Source organism: Cydia pomonella, chromosome 4 (genome assembly GCF_033807575.1).
Source record: "Cydia pomonella isolate Wapato2018A chromosome 4, ilCydPomo1, whole genome shotgun sequence".
Taxonomy (NCBI): Eukaryota; Metazoa; Arthropoda; class Insecta; order Lepidoptera; family Tortricidae; genus Cydia; species Cydia pomonella.
Window position 1 is genome coordinate 8,883,086 of NC_084706.1, and position 23,281 is coordinate 8,906,366.

The 23,281-nt window shown below is 38.1% G+C and overlaps 1 protein-coding gene across 1 annotated transcript; it reads left to right on the forward strand.

The window, feature by feature from the left end:
• On the forward strand, window positions 1-22,216 carry LOC133517009 (heat shock protein 75 kDa, mitochondrial). The gene is made up of 13 exons (XM_061850114.1): window positions 1-245; window positions 362-525; window positions 890-1,051; window positions 1,208-1,443; window positions 5,117-5,226; window positions 9,093-9,166; window positions 9,700-9,976; window positions 10,070-10,139; window positions 10,920-11,067; window positions 17,586-17,713; window positions 18,372-18,559; window positions 21,452-21,683; window positions 21,942-22,216. The coding sequence occupies exons 1-13, from the start codon at window positions 125-127 to the stop codon at window positions 22,114-22,116; spliced, it is 2,085 nt and encodes a 694-aa protein (XP_061706098.1). The 5' UTR covers window positions 1-124; the 3' UTR covers window positions 22,117-22,216.
• Window positions 22,217-23,281: the final 1,065 nt, after the last annotated feature.

The window sequence follows — 23,281 nt, forward strand, 5'->3', positions numbered from 1 at the left end:
CATGACAAACAGTAAGTTCATTCTTTCGTTCAATTCAATTCATTCATTCAATTTTAAAACAATTGCGGAGTTGTATAAATTTAGGTTAATTTGTAGAACATATTATTATACTCATTGAATAAATATGTCAGCTTTGCGAGCCAGACTCGGATCCTCAACATTATGTGCACAAAAATTTCTTCTACAGTCTGCAAACAACACAAAACATTTCGCGGCAAGGGTCATAAGTTCTAAAATACAAAACGGTATGTTTTTTGAAGATAAGGTAATATATAATTTAGTAAAATATCGATAGTCTGGCAAACAAGTTTTGTCAGTAACAGTACAATAAAAAAACTACCTATACATATCTTATTCTCAGATTCTTATATCCTTCGGCCATATTCGCAAAGACCATACAGCACAGCAACAGAAAGTAAAACTGAAAAAGAGGTATTGAAAGGATCTTCAGAAAAAAAAGAATTCCAAGCGGAAACACGAATGCTTTTGGATATTGTCGCCAGATCACTTTATTCTGATAAGGAAGTAAGAACAGTATTACATAGTTTTAATTTCTCTTATTTTTTTATACTAAATCTATCACTGTAAGTGCCACCCCACACTAGCGTCTTTTGAACGTCGGTGTCTAGTCAGCGCTATGGAAAATGGCGTCACTGCACAGTTGCGCCACTGTTGCGTCAAGCAGCTGCCAAAGAGTTGGCTAAATGCAGATGTTCGGGAGATGCTAGTGTTGGGTGGCCCTAAATGCGATTTTCTCCACTAAATAACTATCTATCTAATAAAATGCTATTATATGCAATTAGCAAGAGGCCAGATCGACATGCTGACTGCACTGCTACGTAATTTTTTTTATTTTTGTATCAATAATTTTTAAATGCTTTTTTTACAGGTATTCATTAGAGAACTCATTTCAAATGCAAGTGATGCATTGGAAAAATTTAGATACCTGACTGTGAGTGCTGTGCCAGAGAGCAAGCAATTGGAACATGTTGACAGGCCACTCGAAATCAAACTTACCACAGACAAGCAGAATAGGACCATCACTTTCCAGGTCAGGGCAAATTTCAAACATTTATTTCATTGAAATTGTTGATATACAGTTTGGCTAACACCTCAATACATAATAACACGTCCTTTAAATAAAGTCTTGCAAAACTCATGTGAGATTTACCTAGTATTGCAAAACACCTTATTCTTCAATTATTAGGATTCTGGTATTGGAATGACCAAAGAAGAACTCGCACAGAATTTGGGTACTATAGCCCGCTCTGGCTCCAAATCCTTCATTGAAGAAATCAAGAAGCAAGGGGCTGATCAAGCTAGCTCAATTATTGGCCAGTTTGGAGTTGGCTTCTACTCAGCATTCATGGTTGCTGACAAAATTGAAGTGTTCACTAGAAGCAGCATTACAGGCTCACCGGGATTCAAATGGAGTTCTGATGGGTAAGTTGGTCTGTAATCAGGAAGTTATAATTTATATTTAAATTGTAACACAAATATGCCACAAAGCTACTAGATGCCGCTAGTAGTAGTTAGTTAAATTAAGTTTCATTTGTCCACTACCTATCTTTGTCTGGAAGAGATCGCTCTGTAGCGATAAGGGTGCCTGTTGTTTACCTTTATCTTCATGTATGATATGTTTTCCAAGTACATTTTTTTTCTGAGGTTGTGCAATAAAGAGGATTTGTATTGTATTGTAGTCTCGCCCGCGCCATAGTAAATGCATAACGTTGGCCCAGCTTACGCCAGCCACCCAGATATGGCGCAGTTGGCGAGATAGATCGCTTTAACGTTTGTCTTCCCTCGAATCTAGAATCACGACCCGAGGTGTTGTTAACCGTATTGATTTGAACTGCTAGGGAATGAATATTGCGCCTTCTAAAAGCCTTCTAAAGGGGCGGCCTTAGCCTCTGCGAGGCTCCGGGCGGAAAACCTTTGCGAGGCCCGAATTACGAATACTATATTAAAAAAATGGTAGGTCGTACCAGGGAAACGTCTTGTAGACAGTCCAAAGGATCGTTCAAGAGAATGGGGCTAGGTCGTGAACCAAGTACCTATGTGTTATAAAGCGAGAAGCGAGGTAGAAAGCCGAGCTCCATCTAGGACAGAAGATCCGGGGCATCAAATCACGATAGCTTCACGTGCGAAGCTGAAGACTGAGCTGCAGGAAAGCAGAGCTTTGAATCGAACTCGCAGAGTGAGCGAGGCCGACGGCTAAGTTCCGCAAAGATAAGGCCGGCAGTCTCGAATGTGTAGTTTCCTGCGAGTCTGAAGTCGAGCTGCAGAAGAACATAACTTGGAATTGAACCAGTGGCCAAGTGTAAGGAAGACCGAAAGCCAAGCTTGGGTTAGTGTTCCAGTAAGACCTATAACTTTCCTGCAGGGCATTTAGGCGTAGCCAAATACGAAGTTACACACAAAAACCAATGGCCAAGTATTCTAAAACGCAAGGCCTAAGGCCGACCTCCACGAAGGACCGAAGGACTTCCGCGTGAGGCCAAAGGTCGAGTTACGAGAGATCAGAGCTTGAAATCGGACAAACGGCCGAAGGCCCAATCGTCCGATCGAGGAACGTTTCCATGCAAGGCCAAGCTGCTGGAGAGCATAGCCTGGACATGAATCAATATGATCTCGATTCTATTGCTACTCAACCTTTAGCATCGCTAGGGCCTTGAAGCTTATTCTTGCGATTCGCCAATCCCATCATCTTTTGTTTGTGTCCGAGCTCTGTTGTCCTGCATACCGCCCTTCGGCCTTTCGGTTCATTACTATTAATTATTAATTACAATTAACCATTGTCATTTCCGAATTCAACCCTTCTGTAGCTCTGCCTAGGGCCTCGCACTCTGGTAGTGAGTTCTCAAGGGCTGGAATATCGGACAGCGAGAGGGACTCGCTGTCCGATTTTGGCATGCCGGTTTCATATCAGATATACCAAATTGCATACGGCGGCGCAGCAAAACTAAATTTTAACTTCATTCAAAATGATTGCAAAAATATAATAAAAGCGATCGTGCCATGACACTTTTTTACAACCAACTGTTTTTTTTTGCAATCAAGCCCTCATAGATATTTTTACAAACGTTTAAGAGTCCGTCTTAGATAACTTCTTAAATAAAATTACTCAGCCTGTTGCGCGAGGACCTCCGCAAGCGCGAGGCCCCCTCGAGCGCGAGGCCCCGGGCGGTTGCCCCGTTTGCCATCCCCAAAGGCCGCCCCTGGCTTCTAAGTGCCTCGGTACTGGTAGTAATTAACCATTGCTGTGTTTTGGGTGCTTCAACCTAGTTTGGATATTCTGGCACAGCAACGGTGGTCTATATTTGTAACACTAGACTTAGGCGTAAAGTAATAAAACCAATATTCGCGTAAACCTCCGGCGTAAATCTCGTCCCCCCGCTTCCCGCCTTACAAGTGGCGCCTGCAAGTGAGGCCAGTCTACGTGACGTCATCGCTGTACTACGTGACGTCACTGCCGTGCTATTACGCGTCTCGTGACGTAATCTGCTATGAGCTACGGTACGCTACGAGCAACGCAACTTAGATGAGTCGAGGAGGCTGCAGGACTTAGAAGTCCAAGATTTCATCCTACGTTACGCGCTCCAGACGTGTTACCAGCTTTAAAAGCACACGCGCCAAGATACTGCCGCCGGAATAATTTGCGCATCAGCTGCTAGATAGAATGCCTATGGCAGCGCAACATAGCAGGGGTTCCTTCATCACCTGTAAGTATTCGTTTAACGGTGAAAAGGATGACGAGGTAGTGGAGCATTCCTGTCGGCCATCTGCATTTTTAAACGCTCGGCAGATATCGGCCATGTGACTGCATTAAGCGAACTCCCTATTATACTAAAAGGGGAAGCAGGAGTTAGGTGTGAAGAATGACTTAACTACATGGTCCGATTTAGAAGCTCGACTTCGAGAATACTTTGCGCCTGCCCGCGAACCCTACCAAATATACCTGGATATAACGCAGGAAAAGCAAGCTAAAGGAACCACTACTGATGATTTACCACGGTATGCTGTTCTCCCAGCTCCCTAGCCCAGGGCACAGTGAGATCAAGCAACGAAATCTGATCTACGGCTTGCTGTGCCTAGACATCCGAGATAAGGTTCCACGTGCAGGCATAAAGGATTTCAAGGAACTGGCAAAAGCGGCCAAAGCGGCTGAGCTCGCGCTTCAGGCAATATCCAAAAAGTTTTGTTGACGATGATCCCTCCCTTCCCAACCCTCCCAAGAAGAGGCTTCACCTCGAGTGTCCAGCAAATTATTCTCCTATGTTGGATGCTCTGTACGAAGATGCGAAAGCCAGTCTTCTAAATTATGACAGTGTGAGCTGGATGACCATGACGGCGCGCTCTTTCCGTCAACTTCAATTTCAACGGTCGATCTCACGGTGCTAAGCGATTTCTTAAGGAAGAATCAAGACGAACCAGTAAAGGGCTCCGAGGGGACCCCTCGAAAATTTCACCCCTGTACGAGTAACCAGAACCCATGGAAGGCCAAGCACTTACAAATGTATGTCCCACTTGTCGGGTCGACTGCGTGGACATAGGGGGAGAGTTGTAACACGAATATGCCACAAAGCTACTAGATGCCGCTAGTAGTTCGCCCGCACCATAGTAAATGCATAACGTCGGCCCCGCTTACGCCAGCCACCCAGAGATGGCGTCTTCGGCGAAATAGATCGCGTTAATGTTTGTCTTCCCTAGAATCATGACCCGTGGTATTGTTAACCGTATGGATTTGAACTCAAAGCGTTCACCTTGTTGCGCCTTCTAACTACTTCTAAGCGTCTCGGTACTGGTAATTAACTTAGGTAATTAACATTGCTGTGTTTTGGGTACTTCAATCTAGTTTGGATATTCTGGCACAGCATCGTTCAATCTCCGTCTACGTGACAGGCGCGGATACAAGGGGGGGGGGCCATAGGGGCAATGCCCCCCCCCCCTAAAACCCTGGCTCTCACATTACTAAATTAAGTAACATTTTTTTTACCTCATTTTCTGTGCAAAAATATATGATTTTCTCAAAATGGCCCCCCCCCTAAGCCAAATCTTGTATCCGCGCCTGCTACGTGATCATGTCAATCATCAGGATGTTCTTACATTATTTCAGCTCTGGGATGTATGAGATTCAAGAAGCTGATGGAGTTCCAATTGGAACTAAGATTGTAGTCTATCTAAAGACGGACTGCAGAGAGTTTTCGGATAATGATACAGTTAAAGGTAAGTGTCACACGCCAGAGAGTAAAATAAGTACCTAATGTGTATAATGCAGTAAAGGCTCCACAACAAAAAGTGGTACATAACCTGGTATATCTTTTTAAGTAACGCACATTTTTCAAGCAGTTTTTTATTATTAATAATCAGAATATATAACACTAAAGTGTTTTTATAGTATTTATTTTTATTGTATACACCGTGTTTTTTAGGGTTCCGTAGCCAAATGGCAAAAAAGGGAACCCTTATAATAGATTCGTCATGTCCGAAAATATATGATATACATTCCCATGCAAACTTCCACCGAAAATTGGTTTGAACGAGATCTAGTAAGTAGTTTTTTTTTAATACGTAATAAAAATAACAATATTTTTTTTTTCATCAAACCCATACGTGTGGGGTATCTATGGATAGGTCTTCAAAAATGATATTTAGGTTCCTAATATCATTTTTTTTCTAATCTGAATAGTTTGCGCGAGAGACACTTCCAAAGTGAAAAAATGTGTGTCCCCCCCCTGTAACTTCTAAAAAAACAATGAAAAATCAAAAAAAAATATATGATATACATTACCATGCAAACTTCCACCGAAAATTGGTTTGAACGAGATCTAGTAAGTAGTTTTTTTAATACGTCATAAAATTAAAAAAAAAAATTTCATCAAACCCATACGTGTGGGGTATCGATGGATAGGTCTTCAAAAATGATATTTAGGTTCCTAATATCATTTTTTTTCTAAACTGAATAGTTTGCGCGAGAGATACTTCCAAAGTGAAAAAATGTGTCCCCCCCCCCCCCCCCTGTAACTTCTAAAAAAACAATGAAAAATCTAAAAAAAATATATGATATACATTACCATGCAAACTTCCAATTGGTTTGAACGAGATCTAGTAAGTAGTTTTTTTTAATACGTCATAAATGGTACGGAACCCTTCATGGGCGAGTCCGACTCGCACTTGGCCGCTTTTTTTTAACTTCCGTTAATTTCAATGGTGCATTCCTGAGCATAAATTAAGTAACTTTCTCAGACACCGGTATTCTACGAGGGTTGATTGAAAAATTCGCGGCCTGGCCAATTAAAAAAAAAACTTTTTTTTCTGCCGCCATTTTGAACTGTCATTATTCTATATTTAAAAGCAATTGTACGGCATATTTAAAGTTACGTGTCGGTAGATATCGTGAAAATGGAGATATTAAAGCAGCGTGCTGTGATTAAATACCTCCATAAAAAAGGATTGACACCGAAGCAAATTTATGATGATATGCAAAGTACATTAGGGCAATCCTGTCCATCATATACGATGGTGAAAAAATTGGCAGCTGAATTCAAGCGTGGACGAGATAGTATCGCAGATGACCCTCGTCCCGGGAGGCCAACAACGGTGACTAACACGGACAATGTGGCAATTATATGCAAAATGATAATGAAAGACCGGCGATTAAAGGTGCGGGAAATAGCTGACATCGTAGGCATCTCTTATGAAAGAACTCGAAATATTATAGTCAACGAATTAGGTTTTTTCCAAGGTGTCGGTGAGATAGGTCCCGAGGCTTCTTTCAGTGGAACAAAAAATCGCTCGCCGTACTAATTCACGTGAATGTCTGACCTGTGAGACCTGTATGAAGCCGATACACAAGACTTTTTGGACAGATTTGTAACTATGGACGAGACGTGGGTCCACCACTATACACCAGAGACCAAACAGCAATCGAAGCAGTGGGTTCGTCCTGGATCTCCGCCTCCCAAAAAAGCCAAAGCAATTTTGTCGGCCTTTAAAGAGATGGCATCTGTTTTCTGGGATGCAAAGGGAATAATAATGGTTGACTATCTCCAGAGAGGTAAAACTATAAATTCTGACTATTATTGCGAGTTATTACGCGGATTACGCGAGGCTCTGAAGATAAAAAGACCTGGAATGTTGACAAAGAAAGTTATCTTCCACCAGGACAATGCACGTGTTCACACGTCACTAAAATCGATGGCGGAGATTGCCAAATGTGGGTTTGAATTATTGCCCCACCCACCCTATTCACCCGATTTAGCACCATCGGACTTCCATCTGTTCCCCAATTAAAAAAAAACATATGGGTGGTATGAAATTTTCAAGCAACGCCGAGGTCCAAGCTGAGGTGGATGCCTATTTTGAAGGTCTCGAGGAAAGCTTCTTCAAAAGTGGTGTAATGGCTCTGGAATCCAGATGGAACAAGTGCATTCAACTCGACGGGGACTATGTAGAAAAATAAAAATAAATTAAAAAACCTCTGTTTTGTTTTTAATATTCAGGCCGCGAATTTTTCAATCCACCCTCGTAATTAACTCCATTACGGAGATAATCAACAAATTATTTTTATCTTAAAAGGCCCTTACGAGCGTATACACTTGCCTTAGGGCCTGTTTACATATTGATTAGTGTTTAGTACGAGTGTATACATTTGCTACTAAACGTAAGCAGGCCTATGGAACTCTCCGCCCGAGCTCGAATTTATGCCTACGAAACTCGTCCCGTCTACGGAACAAAAGTGTCAGCCAGTTGGTTGCCACGCTCGCTCACGGACGCACGTCACCACGCCACAGAATAACTAATATTACCACGCGCTCTTATTGTGCGAAGGAAATGTCTTCGTCACGAACAAATAACACGGCTTGTGTGGATGGATGCAGAAACATCAAAATAAATAAAAAATATCGATTTAGATCTTCCGCAAGAGGAGGAAAAAAATTCTAGGTTAACATTAATTGAGAAATACTTTCTTACACCTACTGTTATTATTTATTGAATTTCTTTACTTAGATGTTATGTTTGTACGACACAATCATGTATAGTAAGATTTGAAATATTTGTATAGGTATAACTAACTTTTACAGTACATATGGGGCTACTTTATAGCACTAGTGCGAGAAGTAGCATATTACGTTACTGTGTCGAACATTTAAAGGGCCATATGTACTGTAAAACGTTGTACGATACATGTGCGAATAGGTAATTCGCAACTCGTGTCGATTTAAAACACTCCCTTCGGTCGTGTTTTAATTTATCGCCACTCGTTTCGAATTTCCTATTTTTCGCACTTGTATCGTAATGTACTATTTAGGCTTTTTGGTATATGTATGTTTATTTTAATAAGATCCGAGTAAGCGTTGTGCCGCTGCGTGCGATGCGGGGAGCGGCGCGTTGAAGGTCATTCTATTGTATTTTTGTGTAGGTACCAAAACGGTAGGTATTTGCGTTTTCTTTGAGGGATAAGTATCTGTTCGTAAGAACTAAGTATTATATAATCTGTGACGTAAGTACTATCTCGGACGATCGATGTTCGAAATGACATTGATATGTCACACTTTTCATTTGTTTGGTTGAATTAAATGTAATACCTATGTTCCAACAACGCTATATGCAACATTAGATTACTTTTTATATAAAAAAAGTATTTTTGTGTAGGTATCAAAACGGTAGGTATTTGCGTTTTCTTTGAGGGATAAGTATCTATTCGTAAGAACTATTATATAATCTGTGACGTAAGTATTATCTCGGACGATCTATGTTCGAAATGACATTGATATGTTACAGTTTTCAATTGTTTGGTTGAATTAAATGTAATGTCCATGTTCCAACAACGCTATATGCAACATTAGATTACTTTTTATAAAAATAGAAATAAATTGTTTTTTTTTTATGCCATTTAGTTTCCTTAAACGTACTTAACCATACCCCGGAGTTATCGGAATTCAATAAAAACACGGTGTATAAAAAAATCCAAATACGCAAGCAGTTTACAGTGCAAAGTTGTGTGTGGTGTATCTTTGATTTTAATTTCAATGGTTCAAGACTTTGTGTCACTCATCATATCATGTCATGACCAAATTCTCTTTTTACAGGCATCATCAAAAAATACAGTAATTTTATCAGCAGCCCCATTCTATTGAACAATGAGCAAGTCAATTCTATTAAGGTTTGTATTTTTGTTGAAATATTTACAATTTTTTATAGGAAGTAAGTACGTGCTATTAGTTCAATCTCCTAGAGCTCAGGCAACCTAGTTTACGTACGTAACGTTTAAAGCATAGGAGTATACGTACGTACTTTGGACCCGGGTACGTCCTTAAACTACGTCCAAAAGAGAGGTATGGGCATTGTGAATGTCATCTCGCTTTGTGTGGTAGGGTACAGCTAGCCAGTGGATGTCATTCCAGTTCTAGAGCAGAGCCCAACTGGGGAAGTACCTCCACCTTACAGAAAACAGCAGCCAAATAACACTAGACCCTACTCATAGTGTTGTGTTCCTGCCGGTGAGTAAGGTTGCCAAAGCTCAACTAGGGGGGGCGGGTTTAGGATCGGCAACGCGTATGTAACTCCTCTGGAGTTGCAGGCGTACATAGGCTACGGAGACTGCTTCCCATCAGGCGGGCCGTATGCTTGTTTGCCACTGACGTAGTATAAAAAAAAAACGTTTTTGTTAATATATTTGTCTTTGTAATTTTGCAGCCTCTTTGGTTAATGGAGCCTAAGGAAGTGACACAGGAGCAACATATAGAGTTCTACAGATTTATTGGTAACACATATGACAAACCGCGCTTCACTCTCCACTACAAGACTGATGTACCCGTCAGCATACGGTCCATTCTTTATGTTCCGGAGGGCAAACCGGGTCTCTTTGAACTGTCCCGAGACTCAGATGTTGGTGTGGCTTTGTATTGCAGAAAAATTTTGATTAAGAACAAAGCAGAAAATATATTACCCAAGTGGATGAGATTTGTTAAAGGTAGGTAGTGTAAATCTTGGGACAATCATTCTATGATTATACTTATAAGTGTTTTTTTAAAACAGAATTTTATTAATCATGATTATTTCTTAGGTGTGGTGGATTCAGAAGACATTCCTTTAAATTTAAGTAGGGAATTACTTCAAAACAGCAGTTTGATTGTGTAAGTGCCTTAAAATAGTTCTTAGTTAGACATGGGTAGTGAGTTAATACCTAGTAAAAATACTCAGTATTTACTCAATACCTATACCCGTATTTACTCGTTTATACCCAAATAACATTCCAACCAAAGTAAAAAAAAAATAGAAAAAATATCGGGAGATTAGCAGTAGAATAAAAAAAAATACTTTGAACATGATCGGTTGAGCCATTTTCAGTTTTATTTAAAAAAATCCTTAACAAGAGGTCGTAAGTGCAGTGTAAACACGCACTTTTGCGCGACATGCAGATATCTAAAATATCGATAGAACGAAAGTTCCATATTTTTAAAGTAAATACCTTCTTATTTAAAACATATTTGTTAACTGTGTATACGTCGAAAATTCTTAAATCTTACTTTTTAAATATTTTATTAGTAATCGTTTTTACCCACCTAAATGAGTAAATAAGGGTATTTATCGGGTGCTTTGAGTGAATAATCAGTATTTACTCACCCTTACCTTTATTTATTACCCATCTCTATCTTTAAAAAAAAATCCATACCTGCTTAACATAGTACAAAATGAATTGGTAATTATACATTCTCCACCAGTCAACATTAGAGCAAAACGGAACAGAATGAATGGTTCATTTGGAAACCAGAAGGGAATTATAAATAAAAGAACTCTTCAAATAGAAGAATCAGAGTTTTGAACTTTTGTTATTAATAAATATTCGAATACTTACCTACATATAATCTACATATAAGATTTCATTGTTATATGGAAAAATGTTTCTTTTCCAGCAAACTTCGAACAGTCCTGACAAACAGGTTCATTAAATTCATGTGTGATAGTGCCCAAAAGGATCCGGTTGGGTATGATACGTTTTACAAAGATTATGCTATATTCCTAAAGGAAGGAATTGTTACTAGTCAGAGTTCGATGGAGAAGGTAGGTTCATGATATGGTTAACTTAGACACTACAACCTTGTAAGACTATGTCAAGTTTTAGGCCGAATGGTGTCAATAATAAACCCATATGTATCTAAATTTTTTTTAGACAGGCTGTTTATTTAGTCACCTGCAATAATTTACGAGCTGTATATTCAGCTCAGCATAGGTCATAATGAGCAACTTTTGCTGTGGGACCAACCCCGAAATCGCGAAAAAAAATTTTACTCTCATAGAAAATGTCAAGGTCAGAGAGCCTAAATGTATGAAATAGCCTTTTTTGCGATTTCGTGGTTGCACCCATAGTAAAAGTTGCTCAGTATGACCTATATATTCACCCCGTAAATTATTGCAGGTGACTAAATAAACACGCTGGATAGGTAAGTTGAATTGAAACTTAATTTGTGTCATTCTTTATCAAAAGGAACCACATTGCCGTTTATGGATTCCGAGTTATCAATGATTTTATAAATCAAGTCGAAATTGACGAAATTTTGTTTTGTTCAGAAACAGTCTATAGATAGACACTTAAAATAATCATGTGTATTGTACGAAAGTTGCAATATCCAGCGATAACTTGGAAAAAAACACGCTTAAAGCTTAATGACTAGGGTACCTTATTGTTGGTCGTCCTTACGATCGACAATCAAGTACCTACCCTAGCCGTTAAACTTCTTAGATAAATGTGACGATTAGTGCCAACTGCATTGCTGCCGCAAATGTCAAAAACTCGATTTGTAAGTTATAACATTAATTTCTACTATACTATAGTAATGCAGTCGGCAGTAATGTCACGCTGCAATACTGCGGTAGTCGTTTGCATTACTGCAGTAAATGTATAAAAAAACAATTTATCGAGTAATTTATATTAAATTTGATGTTTCTTGAGGTAATGTCGCGCTACAATACTGCTATTATTAAGATACCTACCTAAAGTGAGTATGGAGTTAGGTAAACGTGATGGTAAGGGCATTATATTTTTTAAGTCCTATCAGCAGGATCCATGATCCATCAAGGGGTTATGAAGCTAGAAGGCCCAAAAGTTATTTGTAAGGGGGTCTTGCTATACTGGTCAATTCGTTTGCAAGAAACTGTGCGTGGACAAAGTGTAGGTACATAAGTAGGGTAAGGGGTAGTAGTTCAGCAAACGAAGCTCAATACTTGCCATTCAGGGAAAATAATTCGCGTATATGCGAAATTTGGCAAATTGTAGGTAATGGTGTTATAATCAACATACTAAAAGTACTGATGGATGAGGGTAGAGGTAAAAGGAAGAGGAGGAATTTAAACTGACCTAAAACTACTATGAGTTAGTAGCGACACATACGATAGCAACACACAGAAAAAGAACAGACAAAAAAGTAAAATAAAAAAAAATAAAGACAACTGAACCAATCACACTTAAATAATAACAAACTTAGAATAAAATGTAACCTAAAATTAAAACCAATATACAGGATGAAACCTAAGCCGTAAACAGAAATTGTTGTTTCTATCACAGTATTTTAAGGCAAATTCATTGCATTATCTCTACAAGCAAACAATTAAACTTTATTGATAATAATTTTAAATAGCAAAAACACCAACCTTATGCCTTATACCAACCTTTGCAAATAAAAGCATCTGAAGTCAGAAGTTTTTGTATTTTTTTTTTCAAATCTTGTTACATTTTAAGGCATAACTAAAAAAAAAGTAATAACATTTCGCGTACAAATTCCAGAATTTATTTCCTCAGTTCATAAGCTGTCTAAAAACGTACAATTTATGACATTTTATGCTTATTTTTTACAATTCATAATAATAATACCAAAGCAGGTACAGGACTTAGCGTACTTGACTTTACTTGTTTGTGTCGTTTTAAACTCGCCGAAGGCATACTTTGTCTACAGTTTCTTATCTTATCTTATTCCTTGAGGTAGTAGGCACTGCAGATTGCCTTTGGTGAAACAAACAAACTGATTAAGGGTCATTAGCTAATGAGCTAATGAAGTTAAATTACTTTAATTAGTTTGTTTGTGTCACTTTAATTCTTACGGTGGGTTTTTCGCCTTCTGTTCCTTATCTTATCTTAATTTTATTGGGTGGCGATGCTTCTCATGGGGTGGGGGTGAGACTAACCAGGTTTAAATAGGTCATGTAGTAATTAATCAGTTACTTTCAACTTTCTTTCCAATTCGGAAGATATTGATAACTAAGTTTTTTCTCAAATGGCTACTTACGAATTTGAAGAATACGCAGATATCATTTATTGTTACGGACTCTGTGATGGTGACGCCGCTGCAGCTAGAAGGGAGTACCAAGCTACTCTAACCGCCGTTTACCTCACGTAAGCGTGTTTGGTTCATCGTACCGTCTTATTCGGGAAACAGGATCAGTTAAACGCCGTCAAGCTGATGCTGGAAGACCTCAACAATACGATCCTGCTGAAGAAGAAGAAATCTTGCACTTTTTCCGGGCAGACGGTACTACTTCGACGAGAATTATGGCTAACCGGCTCGGTATGTCTCAGTGGAAGGTGTGGTTTACCCTGCATTCAGCTCGACAGTATCCGTATCATTACAGTCCAGTACACGCTATTGAAGAGGGAGACCCAGCAAGAAGGATGGATTTCTGCAGATTTTTAATTAATGCTGATATCGAAGATCCCGAATACCTAAAGAGAATTTTGTGGACGGACGAATCTAATTTCGACCGTGACGGGATAACAAATTACCACAATCTGCACTTTTGGGCTCCCAAAGGTCAAAACCCAAAGAAATCAAACGAAGGAGCTCACCAACAAAGATTTTCTTTGAACGTGTGGATGGGAATCGTACACGATAATTTAATCGGACCTTTTTTTCTGCCAGCTCGATTAACCGGCATCGCGTATGAAACTTTTTTGAGGGATGAGCTACCGACGCTACTGGAAGATGTGCCGCTTGCGACAAGAATTAACATGATTTATCAGCACGATGGCTGCCCTGCTCACTTTTACCGGGGTGTGCGGCAGTGGATGGATGAAAACTACCCAAGAAGATGGATTGGTCGAGGTGGCCCAACCCCTTGGCCAGCCAGGAGCCCAGATTTAACTCCGTGTGATTTCTACATCTGGGGTCACATGAAGGCGTTGGTCTACGACAGACCGATACGTGACGTAGAAGACCTACGGCAAAAAATCCTAGCAGCTGCACAGACGATGAAAGAGGGGCTTTCGAGGCGAGTGACAATCACTGAAGTACGAAGAAGGCTTCGTTCTTGCATACGCAGGCAGGGCAAACAGTTCGAGCAAGATTTATAATTTTTCCTTTTTAACATTAAATTTTATTTAATAATGAAACTGTATTTTTCCTATTTTTCTTATTCCTCTACTTAATTACTTACCAAAGTATCACCCCGGGCAACTTAGTCTCAGAAGATAAGAAACTGGAGACAAAGTATGCCTTCGGCGAGTTTAAAACGACACAAACAAGTAAAGTCAAGTACGCTTAGTCCTGTACCTGCTCTGGTATTATTATTATTAATTGTAAAAAATGAGCATAAAATGTCATAACTTGTACCTTTTTAGAAAGCTTATGAACTGAGGAAATAAATTCTGTAATTTGTACGCAAAGTGTTATTACTTTTTTTTTAGTTATGCCTTAAAATGTAACAATATTTAAAAAAAAATACAAAACCTTCTGACTTCAGATGCTTTTATTTGCAAAATTTTGATATGTTTTGTACTTTTTTTATTATTTTACGTAATTAGTAATTCATTGGCTATTCGGAAAATCTTTTTTTTATTTGAAAAATACGTAGTTTAAAAAAAAATACTAGTTTTAGGTCAAAAAGCGGGTATTTATTAAAAAAATCTAAAATCTTGAATAACTTGAAAACCAATGAGTTTTGACCCCTGGTTGACTGGACTTAAATCACTCCAAATAAGCTGTAGAATAACCCCCTTGAAGGAATACGACGAATTACCAGTCACCCTTCTCTTTTACCAAATAACGTCATAATTTTACGAAGTATAAGTTTTTTCTTTCAAATACCGATTTTTTTATCACTTTTAAGGCATTTTACTAAAACAGTAATCGACTTATAATGAAACGAATAACTATACTTCGAAGCCACTTTTTTAATACAAAACAATATTATTTTGTATTCCGTTTACACTTTTTGGTAAATTTTATGCATAAAATAACGTGTACAATGCTTGTTGACAACTTATTACGTTGATTTTATATAAGATTTAAAATAACGAAGTAAGCGTTTGTTTTGTTTAAAAAAAGTTTATTTAACATTGTAGCTATGTTACGTTTTTAGTTTTTAGGGTTCCGTAACAAAAGGTACAAAAGGAACCCTTATGGTGCGACTCTGTCCGTCCGTCGACAGACATGATGATACACATGTCACAACGCTAAATATCTCGAGAACCACTTAAGCTATCGTTTTGAAATTTGGAATAATTATGAAAATCGCTAACAGACACATTGAAAGTATTATAATTTTTATTTATTTATTAGGTAACTAATATGGACAATGCCCAATACGAAGAGGGGACAAAATTTGTGGGGTATCATATGAAAGAGCTCAACTTGTACATTCCAAAACATTTCTTTTTTTTCGTAGTGCAAAAAATTGAATTATTAAGGAAATTTGTTTAAAAAAATACCTTTTTAGGGTTCCGTAGCCAAATGGCATAAAACGGAACCCTTATAGTTTCGCCATGTCCGTCTGTCTGTCTGTCTGTCTGTCCGAGGCTTTGCTCCGTGGTCGTTAGTGCTAGAAAGCTGAAATTTGGCATGGATATATAAATCAATAAAGCCGACAAAGTCGTACAATAAAATCTAAAAATTTAATTTTTTTTAGGGTACCTCCCCTACACGTAAAGTGGGGGTGAATTTTTTTTTTTCGCTTCAACCCTAGAGTGTGGGGTATCGTTGGAAAGGTCTTTCAAGAAACATTTTTTGATAAAGTGAATATATTCGGAGATAATCGGTCCGAAAGAAAAAAAAATGTGTCCCCCCCCCCTCTAACTTTTGAACCATAGGTCCAAAAAATATGAAAAAAATCGTGGAAGTAGAGCTTAAGAAAGACATTAAATGAAAACTATAGCGGACATGATCTTTAGCTGTTTTTGAGTTATCGCAAAAAGTTTTCCCTTCATAGTAAAAAGACTTACTTTAATTAGGTACTGATTATGTAAATTTGCCTATTTGTTTAACTCGGGTGAAAGGTACCGTTACCGTTTCATCCCTTGGTTAACAATTTACTATACTTTAAGCTCCAGTTTAGCTTATTGTGACGGAAGAGTAACTACGGAACCCTACACTGAGCGTGGCCCGACATGCTCTTGGCCGGTTTTTTTAAATTTACAATAAACATATCCGAATTCAGTTTGCAATATAACCAACTTTACGTGTGTTTGTGTTTATTATACTTGAAGCTTCTATGACATTACATTAGAGACCGTTTTTTGAAATAAAAGAACAATTGTTGAAATCGGTTTACATGATAGAGAATTATCCTCGAAAAACCAACTTACGCAATCAGTCAAGCAAATTAGTTAGACAATTTGTCGAGAGATGGCGCTGTACACAATTATACTTATATAGTATAGTTACTTCTGACTAAAAGTCTTTATACTTTACACTACACGAGATAATTCAAAGTTTTTACGGAACCCTCGGTGCGCGAGCAAAACGAACTCGCACTTGACCGTTTTTTTTTATTATTATCCCTACATTATAGACGTCCAAGCAATTATATGTTAAATATTAGTCTTTTGTTTAGGAATATAATGATTAATAGTTATTTACGATACAAGTGCGATAAGTTAAAACACGACCGAAGTGAGTGTTTTAAATCGACACGAGTTTTACAGTACATATGTAAATTTTCGATATAGTTGGGAGAATCAACTTTTTAGCGTCACTCGTTGCCATGGTTACGATTAGTTGTCCAGGGGACAAAAGTTCATTGAAATACTGATTTTATGGTACTTAAATGTATTAAACTTGCGTTTTTGTGGTCGTTATAACCAATGTCCATAATGGGCCCCCTACTAAGCATGTTAATAGAACGGCATACAACGTTTCTTCAAACAAACTGTGCCACTGTTGTCCCTTGGACAACGGGACAGGATAACAAAACAAAAAAAGTTGATTCACCCAGTTACATAATCTGCGGAAAAATAGCACGATATGATGTACCGTAAAGAATATTTTATAACCGCTATCTCCATAACTTCGCATTAGAACTTGGTCTTTTAAACGTTTCAACTTTAAAATAGAATATCTCAAAACTGTACATTTTCTTGGTACATTCTCAAAAAATCATAGAAATATAAGTACGAAACTTAGAGGCCTGATTCTTTTTGCATATAAAAGAGCATGTCTTGAACTACATGCTGGTAGCTATTACTCAATGCCGACAATAAGTTACCTTTTGAATCTTTTGATTGAGAATTGCCACTGTAAGCTACTATGGGGCATAAACTATGACCACCAGTGTGGTATCTATATAATTATAATGCTTAAATTTTCTTTTTATAGGAAGAAGTAGCAAAGCTGCTTCGATTTGAATCGTCCAAGCTAGAGAAAGGAATAAGAACATCAATGACAGAATATAACGCACGTCAGAAGAATGAATCTAGAACTATCTACTATTTAGCCGCTCCTAGGTAAATACACAACATTCTGAAAATACATTATATATAGTCTTGGATATCATAAAACTATTCTAGTCAATTGGCACACAAAAGTCACTTTCAGCGAGCTCTTTGTATAGGTAGACCATCACTCTACTTAGTCTTGGGACCTGACGGACGTCCCTAAATAGTCGACGTCAGACATGTTTTCACTTTTACTCCTCATAATAAGGCAAAAATATTTATGAACATGTCTTTGACGTCAACAGTACCGGACATGTACCTGCATCCCGCATATTTCATTAAAAAAAATTTAAATGCCTAATAATGCATGTATTCCGCAAGCAACATTTTTAATTTTGCCGGGAAATCAATAAGATTTCTGGAAAACTAAATACCTAAGTACAATACTACATTTGTGTTTTGCATTTTCGTTAATGTTTTGTACAGTCAGCGGTGGAAGTGCATGGCCATTTTATGAATGAATTCCATTCCTATTATGTCTATGCAGTTTTGCAGCTTGCTTTACACACTAACCTTGGCTTGTGCTGTAGGTAGGTACTTGTGTGTGAAACCAATGTAACTGAATTGTAACTATATTAATTGATCTTTGTTATATTTAATTTTTACAAGTGAGAACTTATACGTAGCTTATAGAAATGTTAAAAGTAATAAAATAACAACGTTACAGCCGTGAGTTAGCTGAATCATCGCCATACTTCGAATCTCTGAAGAAACGTGACATCGAAGTGCTTTTCTGCTACGACACATACGATGAGTTGGTATTGCTGGAGCTCAAGGAGTTCGGCAGCCGGCAGCTCGTGTCCGTCGAGAGCGACATGCAGAAGGAGCCCGACACTAAGCAAGACTCGGTCATAGGTATTCACACTCACTAATGTATAACATGCTGCTCAAAATATCCATATACGAGGGTGGATTGAAAAATTCGCGGCCTGAATATTAAAAACAAAACAGAGGTTTTTAAATTTATTTTTATTTTTCTACATGGTCCCCGTCGAGTTGAATGCACTTGTTCCATCTGGATTCCAGAGCCATTACACCAGTTTTGAAGAAGCTTTCCTCGAGACCTTCAAAATAGGCATCCACCTTAGCTTGGACCTCGGCGTTGCATGAAAATTTTATACCACCCATATGTTTTTTTAAATTGGGGAACAGATGAAAGTCCGATGGTGCTAAATCGGGTGAATAGGGTGGGTGGGGCAATAATTCAACCCCACATTTAGCAATCTCCGCCATCGATTTTAATGACGTGTGAACACGTGCATTGTCCTGGTGGAAGATAACTTTCTTTGTCAACATTCAACTTCAACATTTCTTCAGCAAATAGGCCACAAGGGCACTTTTACACGTCAACATGGAATTTACATACAAACAAAAACAAGCACATCAACAATTGAGGATAAGATACAATTACAAAAAAATAACTAAAATAATAATAAAAAAACCGGCCAAGAGCATGTCGGGCCACGCTCAGTGTAGGGTTCCGTAGTTACTCTTCCGTCATAATAAGCTAAACTGGAGCTTAAAGTATAGTAAATTGTTAACCAATGTTTGTTGAAGACCCCTATTAGTTTTCAAAGACCTTTCCAACGATACCCCACACTGTAGGGTTGAAGCAAAAAAAAAAAATCACCCCCACTTTACGTGTAGGGGAGATACCCTCAAAAAAAATTTAGGTTTTATTGTACGACTTTGTCGGCTTTATTGTTTTATTTATCCATGCCGATTTCAGCTTTCTAGCACTAACGACCACGGAGCAAAGCCTCTGACAGACAGACGGACATGGCGAAACTATAAGGGTTTCTAGTTGACTACGGAACCCTAAAAAACAAACAGATACAAAAAAAATCTAAAATTATTTAGAGGTGTAAATGTAAATATCTCTAAATGTCAGAACAGGTCTTTTTATCTTCAGAGCCTCGCGTAATCTGCGTAATAACTCGCAATAATAGTCGGAATTTATAGTTTTACCTCTCTGGAGATAGTCAACCATTATTATTCCCTTTGCATCCCAGAAAACGGATGCCATGACTTTATTGGCCGACAAAATTGCTTTGGCTTTTTTGGGAGGCAGAGATCCAGGACGAACCCACTGCTTCGATTGCTGTTTGGTCTCTGGTGTATAGTGGTGGACCCACGTCTCGTCCATAGTTACAAATCTGTCCAAAAAGTCTTGAGTATCGGCTTCATACAGGTCTAGACATTCACGTGAATTAGTACGGTGAGCGATTTTTTATTCCACTGAAAGAAGCCTCGAGATGACCCATCTCGCCGACACCTTGGAAAAACATAATTCGGTAACTATAATATTTTGAGTTCTTTCATAAGAGATGTCTACGATGTCAGCTATTTCCCGCACCTTTAATCGCCGGTCTTTCATTAGCATTTCGCATATAATTGCCACATTGTCCGTGTTAGTCACCGTTGTTGGCCTCCCGGGACGAGGGTCATCTGCGATACTATCTCGTCCACGCTTGAATTCAGCTGCCCATTTTTTCACCATCGTATATGATGGACAGGATTGCCCTAATGTACTTTGCATATCATCATAAATTTGCTTCGGTGTCAATCCTTTTTTATGCAAGTATTTAATCACAGCACGCTGCTTTAATATCTCCATTTTCACGATATCTACCGACACGTAACTTTAAATATGCCGTAAAATTGCTTTTAAATATAGACGCCAATTGAAATTTTGCGGAAAGACAGTTGAATAATGACAGTTCAAAATGGCGGCAGAAAAAAGAAATATTTTTTTTTTTAATTGGCCAGGCCGCGAATTTTTCAATCAACCCTCGTATTATACCTTATTGTACCCTAACGTCTTAACAATAGAGACTGGTTTTACCCTGATATATCTATTCTGGTGGCTATAAAAATGGTCGAATATAAACTGTACGACAACCTGCCCGTGCCCACCCTTCTAATTTTATTTCATAATAGGTAATTGTAGTGGCCGTTAGGTTGGCTGAAGTCAGGACAGTTTACCCTCCGTATGACAAATTGGACATTGTAGGTAATCTACAGGATTACCCTAAGTTTTTTTTTTATTACACTGGCCTAAAATTTTAAATGTTTCTGTACCGACAGACCGGCACGACCCGAAACATGTAAAATTTTGTGTGTCAAGTAAAATTACACCGGGGCGTTCGCCGCATGAAAACACTGTCGGTTGTCTGCTTATCTTATGCTTTAATTGGCGTTGGCGACTGCATTAGCTGAAGGCGGTCATTCGGGCGGAAACGGCATGGTTCTGAATATTTTTCATATGAAACTATCTTGTTTGTAACAATTGAAAGAAAAATACCACTGTGTTTCATATTGATTACTTTCGAAATAGATACCACACCACATTTTCACCACACCAAATGGTAAAGGTCCTCTTGATTAAAAAAAAAAACGAATGAGAAAGTTGCATTTTATCCACATGTGTGGCAAAGTAATCAAATGCAAATGTTGTCTCCTTATTTTAGCTGGGGTAGAATTGACTTTTAAATGATACATTTTATATTCCGTTCATTTGGATTTGATTTCGTTTGAGTTGTTTGGTATTTCATAGTTAGTATTTTCGTCACATTGGTATGGTGAAATTTTATTGTGTTTCACTCGGAGGCAAAGTTTGTTTAACCCTCGTGCCTTGAAACCCCCGCAACGCTCAATATTCCACTTCTCGAACCACTCCCTACGCTCGTGTTTCGATTTTGGAATCTTTCTCTTGTAAACAAAATAACTATTTCATATCATCCCCAGGATCACAAGGGCTCCAGCAAGCACAAGTCGATGAGCTTATTAAATTCCTAAAATCCAAATTAGATGGGAAAGTATTCGACGTGAGAACTACACAAAAACTGGATTCGCATCCCTGCGTGATCATCGTACAAGAAATGGCGGCGGCTCGCCATTTCATCAGGACTCAGGCACAGAGTCTAAGTGAAGAAAACAGATACGCTTTGCTGAGGCCCCAACTTGAAATTAATGCTAAGTAAGTTCTATATGAATGCTGATCTGATCTTTGCACACAATTCTTTCAAAGTAGTACACTACTTCAAATGATGGATTTGTATTTTATCTTTTTTGAAGTCGTTTTTTCTTAACTTTAACTGTGTGGACAAAGTTGGTTTGTTAGACTGTAGTTCGTCAATTTTTAATTAACCTTGGTACACAGTAAAATGATATTTACTACAATATGTTAGTTTATGTTTGAAAGTAAAACATTTTCCAATAATGTATTTATTTGCAGGCATCCTATAATCGAGAAGTTGCACAAGCTTCTTTCAACTGATAAGGAGCTAGCTGAGATGGTAGCAAATCAGCTATTTTCTAATGCCATGGTCACTGCGGGCCTCATTATGGACCCAAGAAATTTGATCACGCACATCAACGAGCTCCTGGTTAAAGCTTTAGAGAAACATTAATTACGTTATTATTCTATACTTGAAACCGAAATTCAATACCAAAAAACTACGACAATGTTGCCACTACAATAAAATGTTTGTATAATAGTATATTCCTTTTTTTTTAAAAAACACGCTAAAATGTTTTATTTATTGGTTCATGATTATATCAATTCTATGATTTAAAGATGTACATACCTAATTTTATTTTTTCCAAGATTCTCGAAAATGTTCACCTTATAGTATAGTATAGGGAAGTTCTACATTATAGTCAAACTCAAATTAAAAAAAATCAAACCATTATTATCGTGTTTTAGCGGACGGGAAGTTATTACTGTATTGTTTTTTTACTTTTTAATGTGTCCATTAAGACAAACGCAAACAGCCAATTAATATAGCCGCGGGCTGCGTCTAGTCTACACGACCCGGTCACGTTGACGTTAAAGTTTATACACTTATCACTAAGTAATTAATACAGAATGGTAGGATTGCCCAAAAACGTTTTGTGATCCTTAGACATCATCATCATATGACCTGTATTTGAGCACCAAATTGACGTGGGTAATCTAGGCGAAAACTCTGGATATCTCTGCCCCCTCTCTAAAACGTCAAAAAGTAAGTAAAAACACGATTTCATTATTTTTTCTTCGAATAAACTGATGGATGCATAATGGACGTGCTGAGCAAAAAAAAATCATAATAAGTCATATAACTTGTTTGAGAAATTCGTGTTTTCTCAAAAAAGCGGGGAAAGCTGGCTAGTTCTACGATATCTGTAGCTACATAATTTTTTTTTAATTTTTTTTCTTGTATATTTTTACTGAGGTGTGCCAATAAAGAGTATTTTATCTATCTATCTGGGGGCACGGCAGTGCCCCCACCAAGTCGAGCAAAAAAGTCACGGCCGTACCATCCTTTTCTCGAAGCAATTCAGACCATTTTCGACTTTCGACCCCAGGGGGTCGAAAATGGTAACAGGTAACTTCGTTGTGGATAAAACTAGAAGACTGAAATTTTCAGTAACCATGCAGGCATTGTAAAGACACGGTATATTTCAAATTTCATTCAATTTGAACCAGTATTTTAAGAATTATAACGGGTCAAATTTCTTAATTTTGTCACTCACTGACTCACCGATCATCAAAATTCTAAGGCACTTCTAGCAGACCTAGAAGCTTCAAATTTG

What these genes read in the sequence shown, in the direction of transcription:
- LOC133517009 (XM_061850114.1), top strand. Translation starts at nt 125, where the DNA reads ATGTCAGCTTTGCGAGCCAGACTCGGATCCTCAACATTATGTGCACAA. An exon ending in ATAGGACCATCACTTTCCAG is followed by an intron (nt 1,052 to 1,207) that starts GTCAGGGCAAAT and finishes TTCAATTATTAG; the next exon opens with GATTCTGGTATTGGAATGAC. An exon ending in GTGGATGAGATTTGTTAAAG is followed by an intron (nt 9,977 to 10,069) that starts GTAGGTAGTGTA and finishes ATTATTTCTTAG; the next exon opens with GTGTGGTGGATTCAGAAGAC.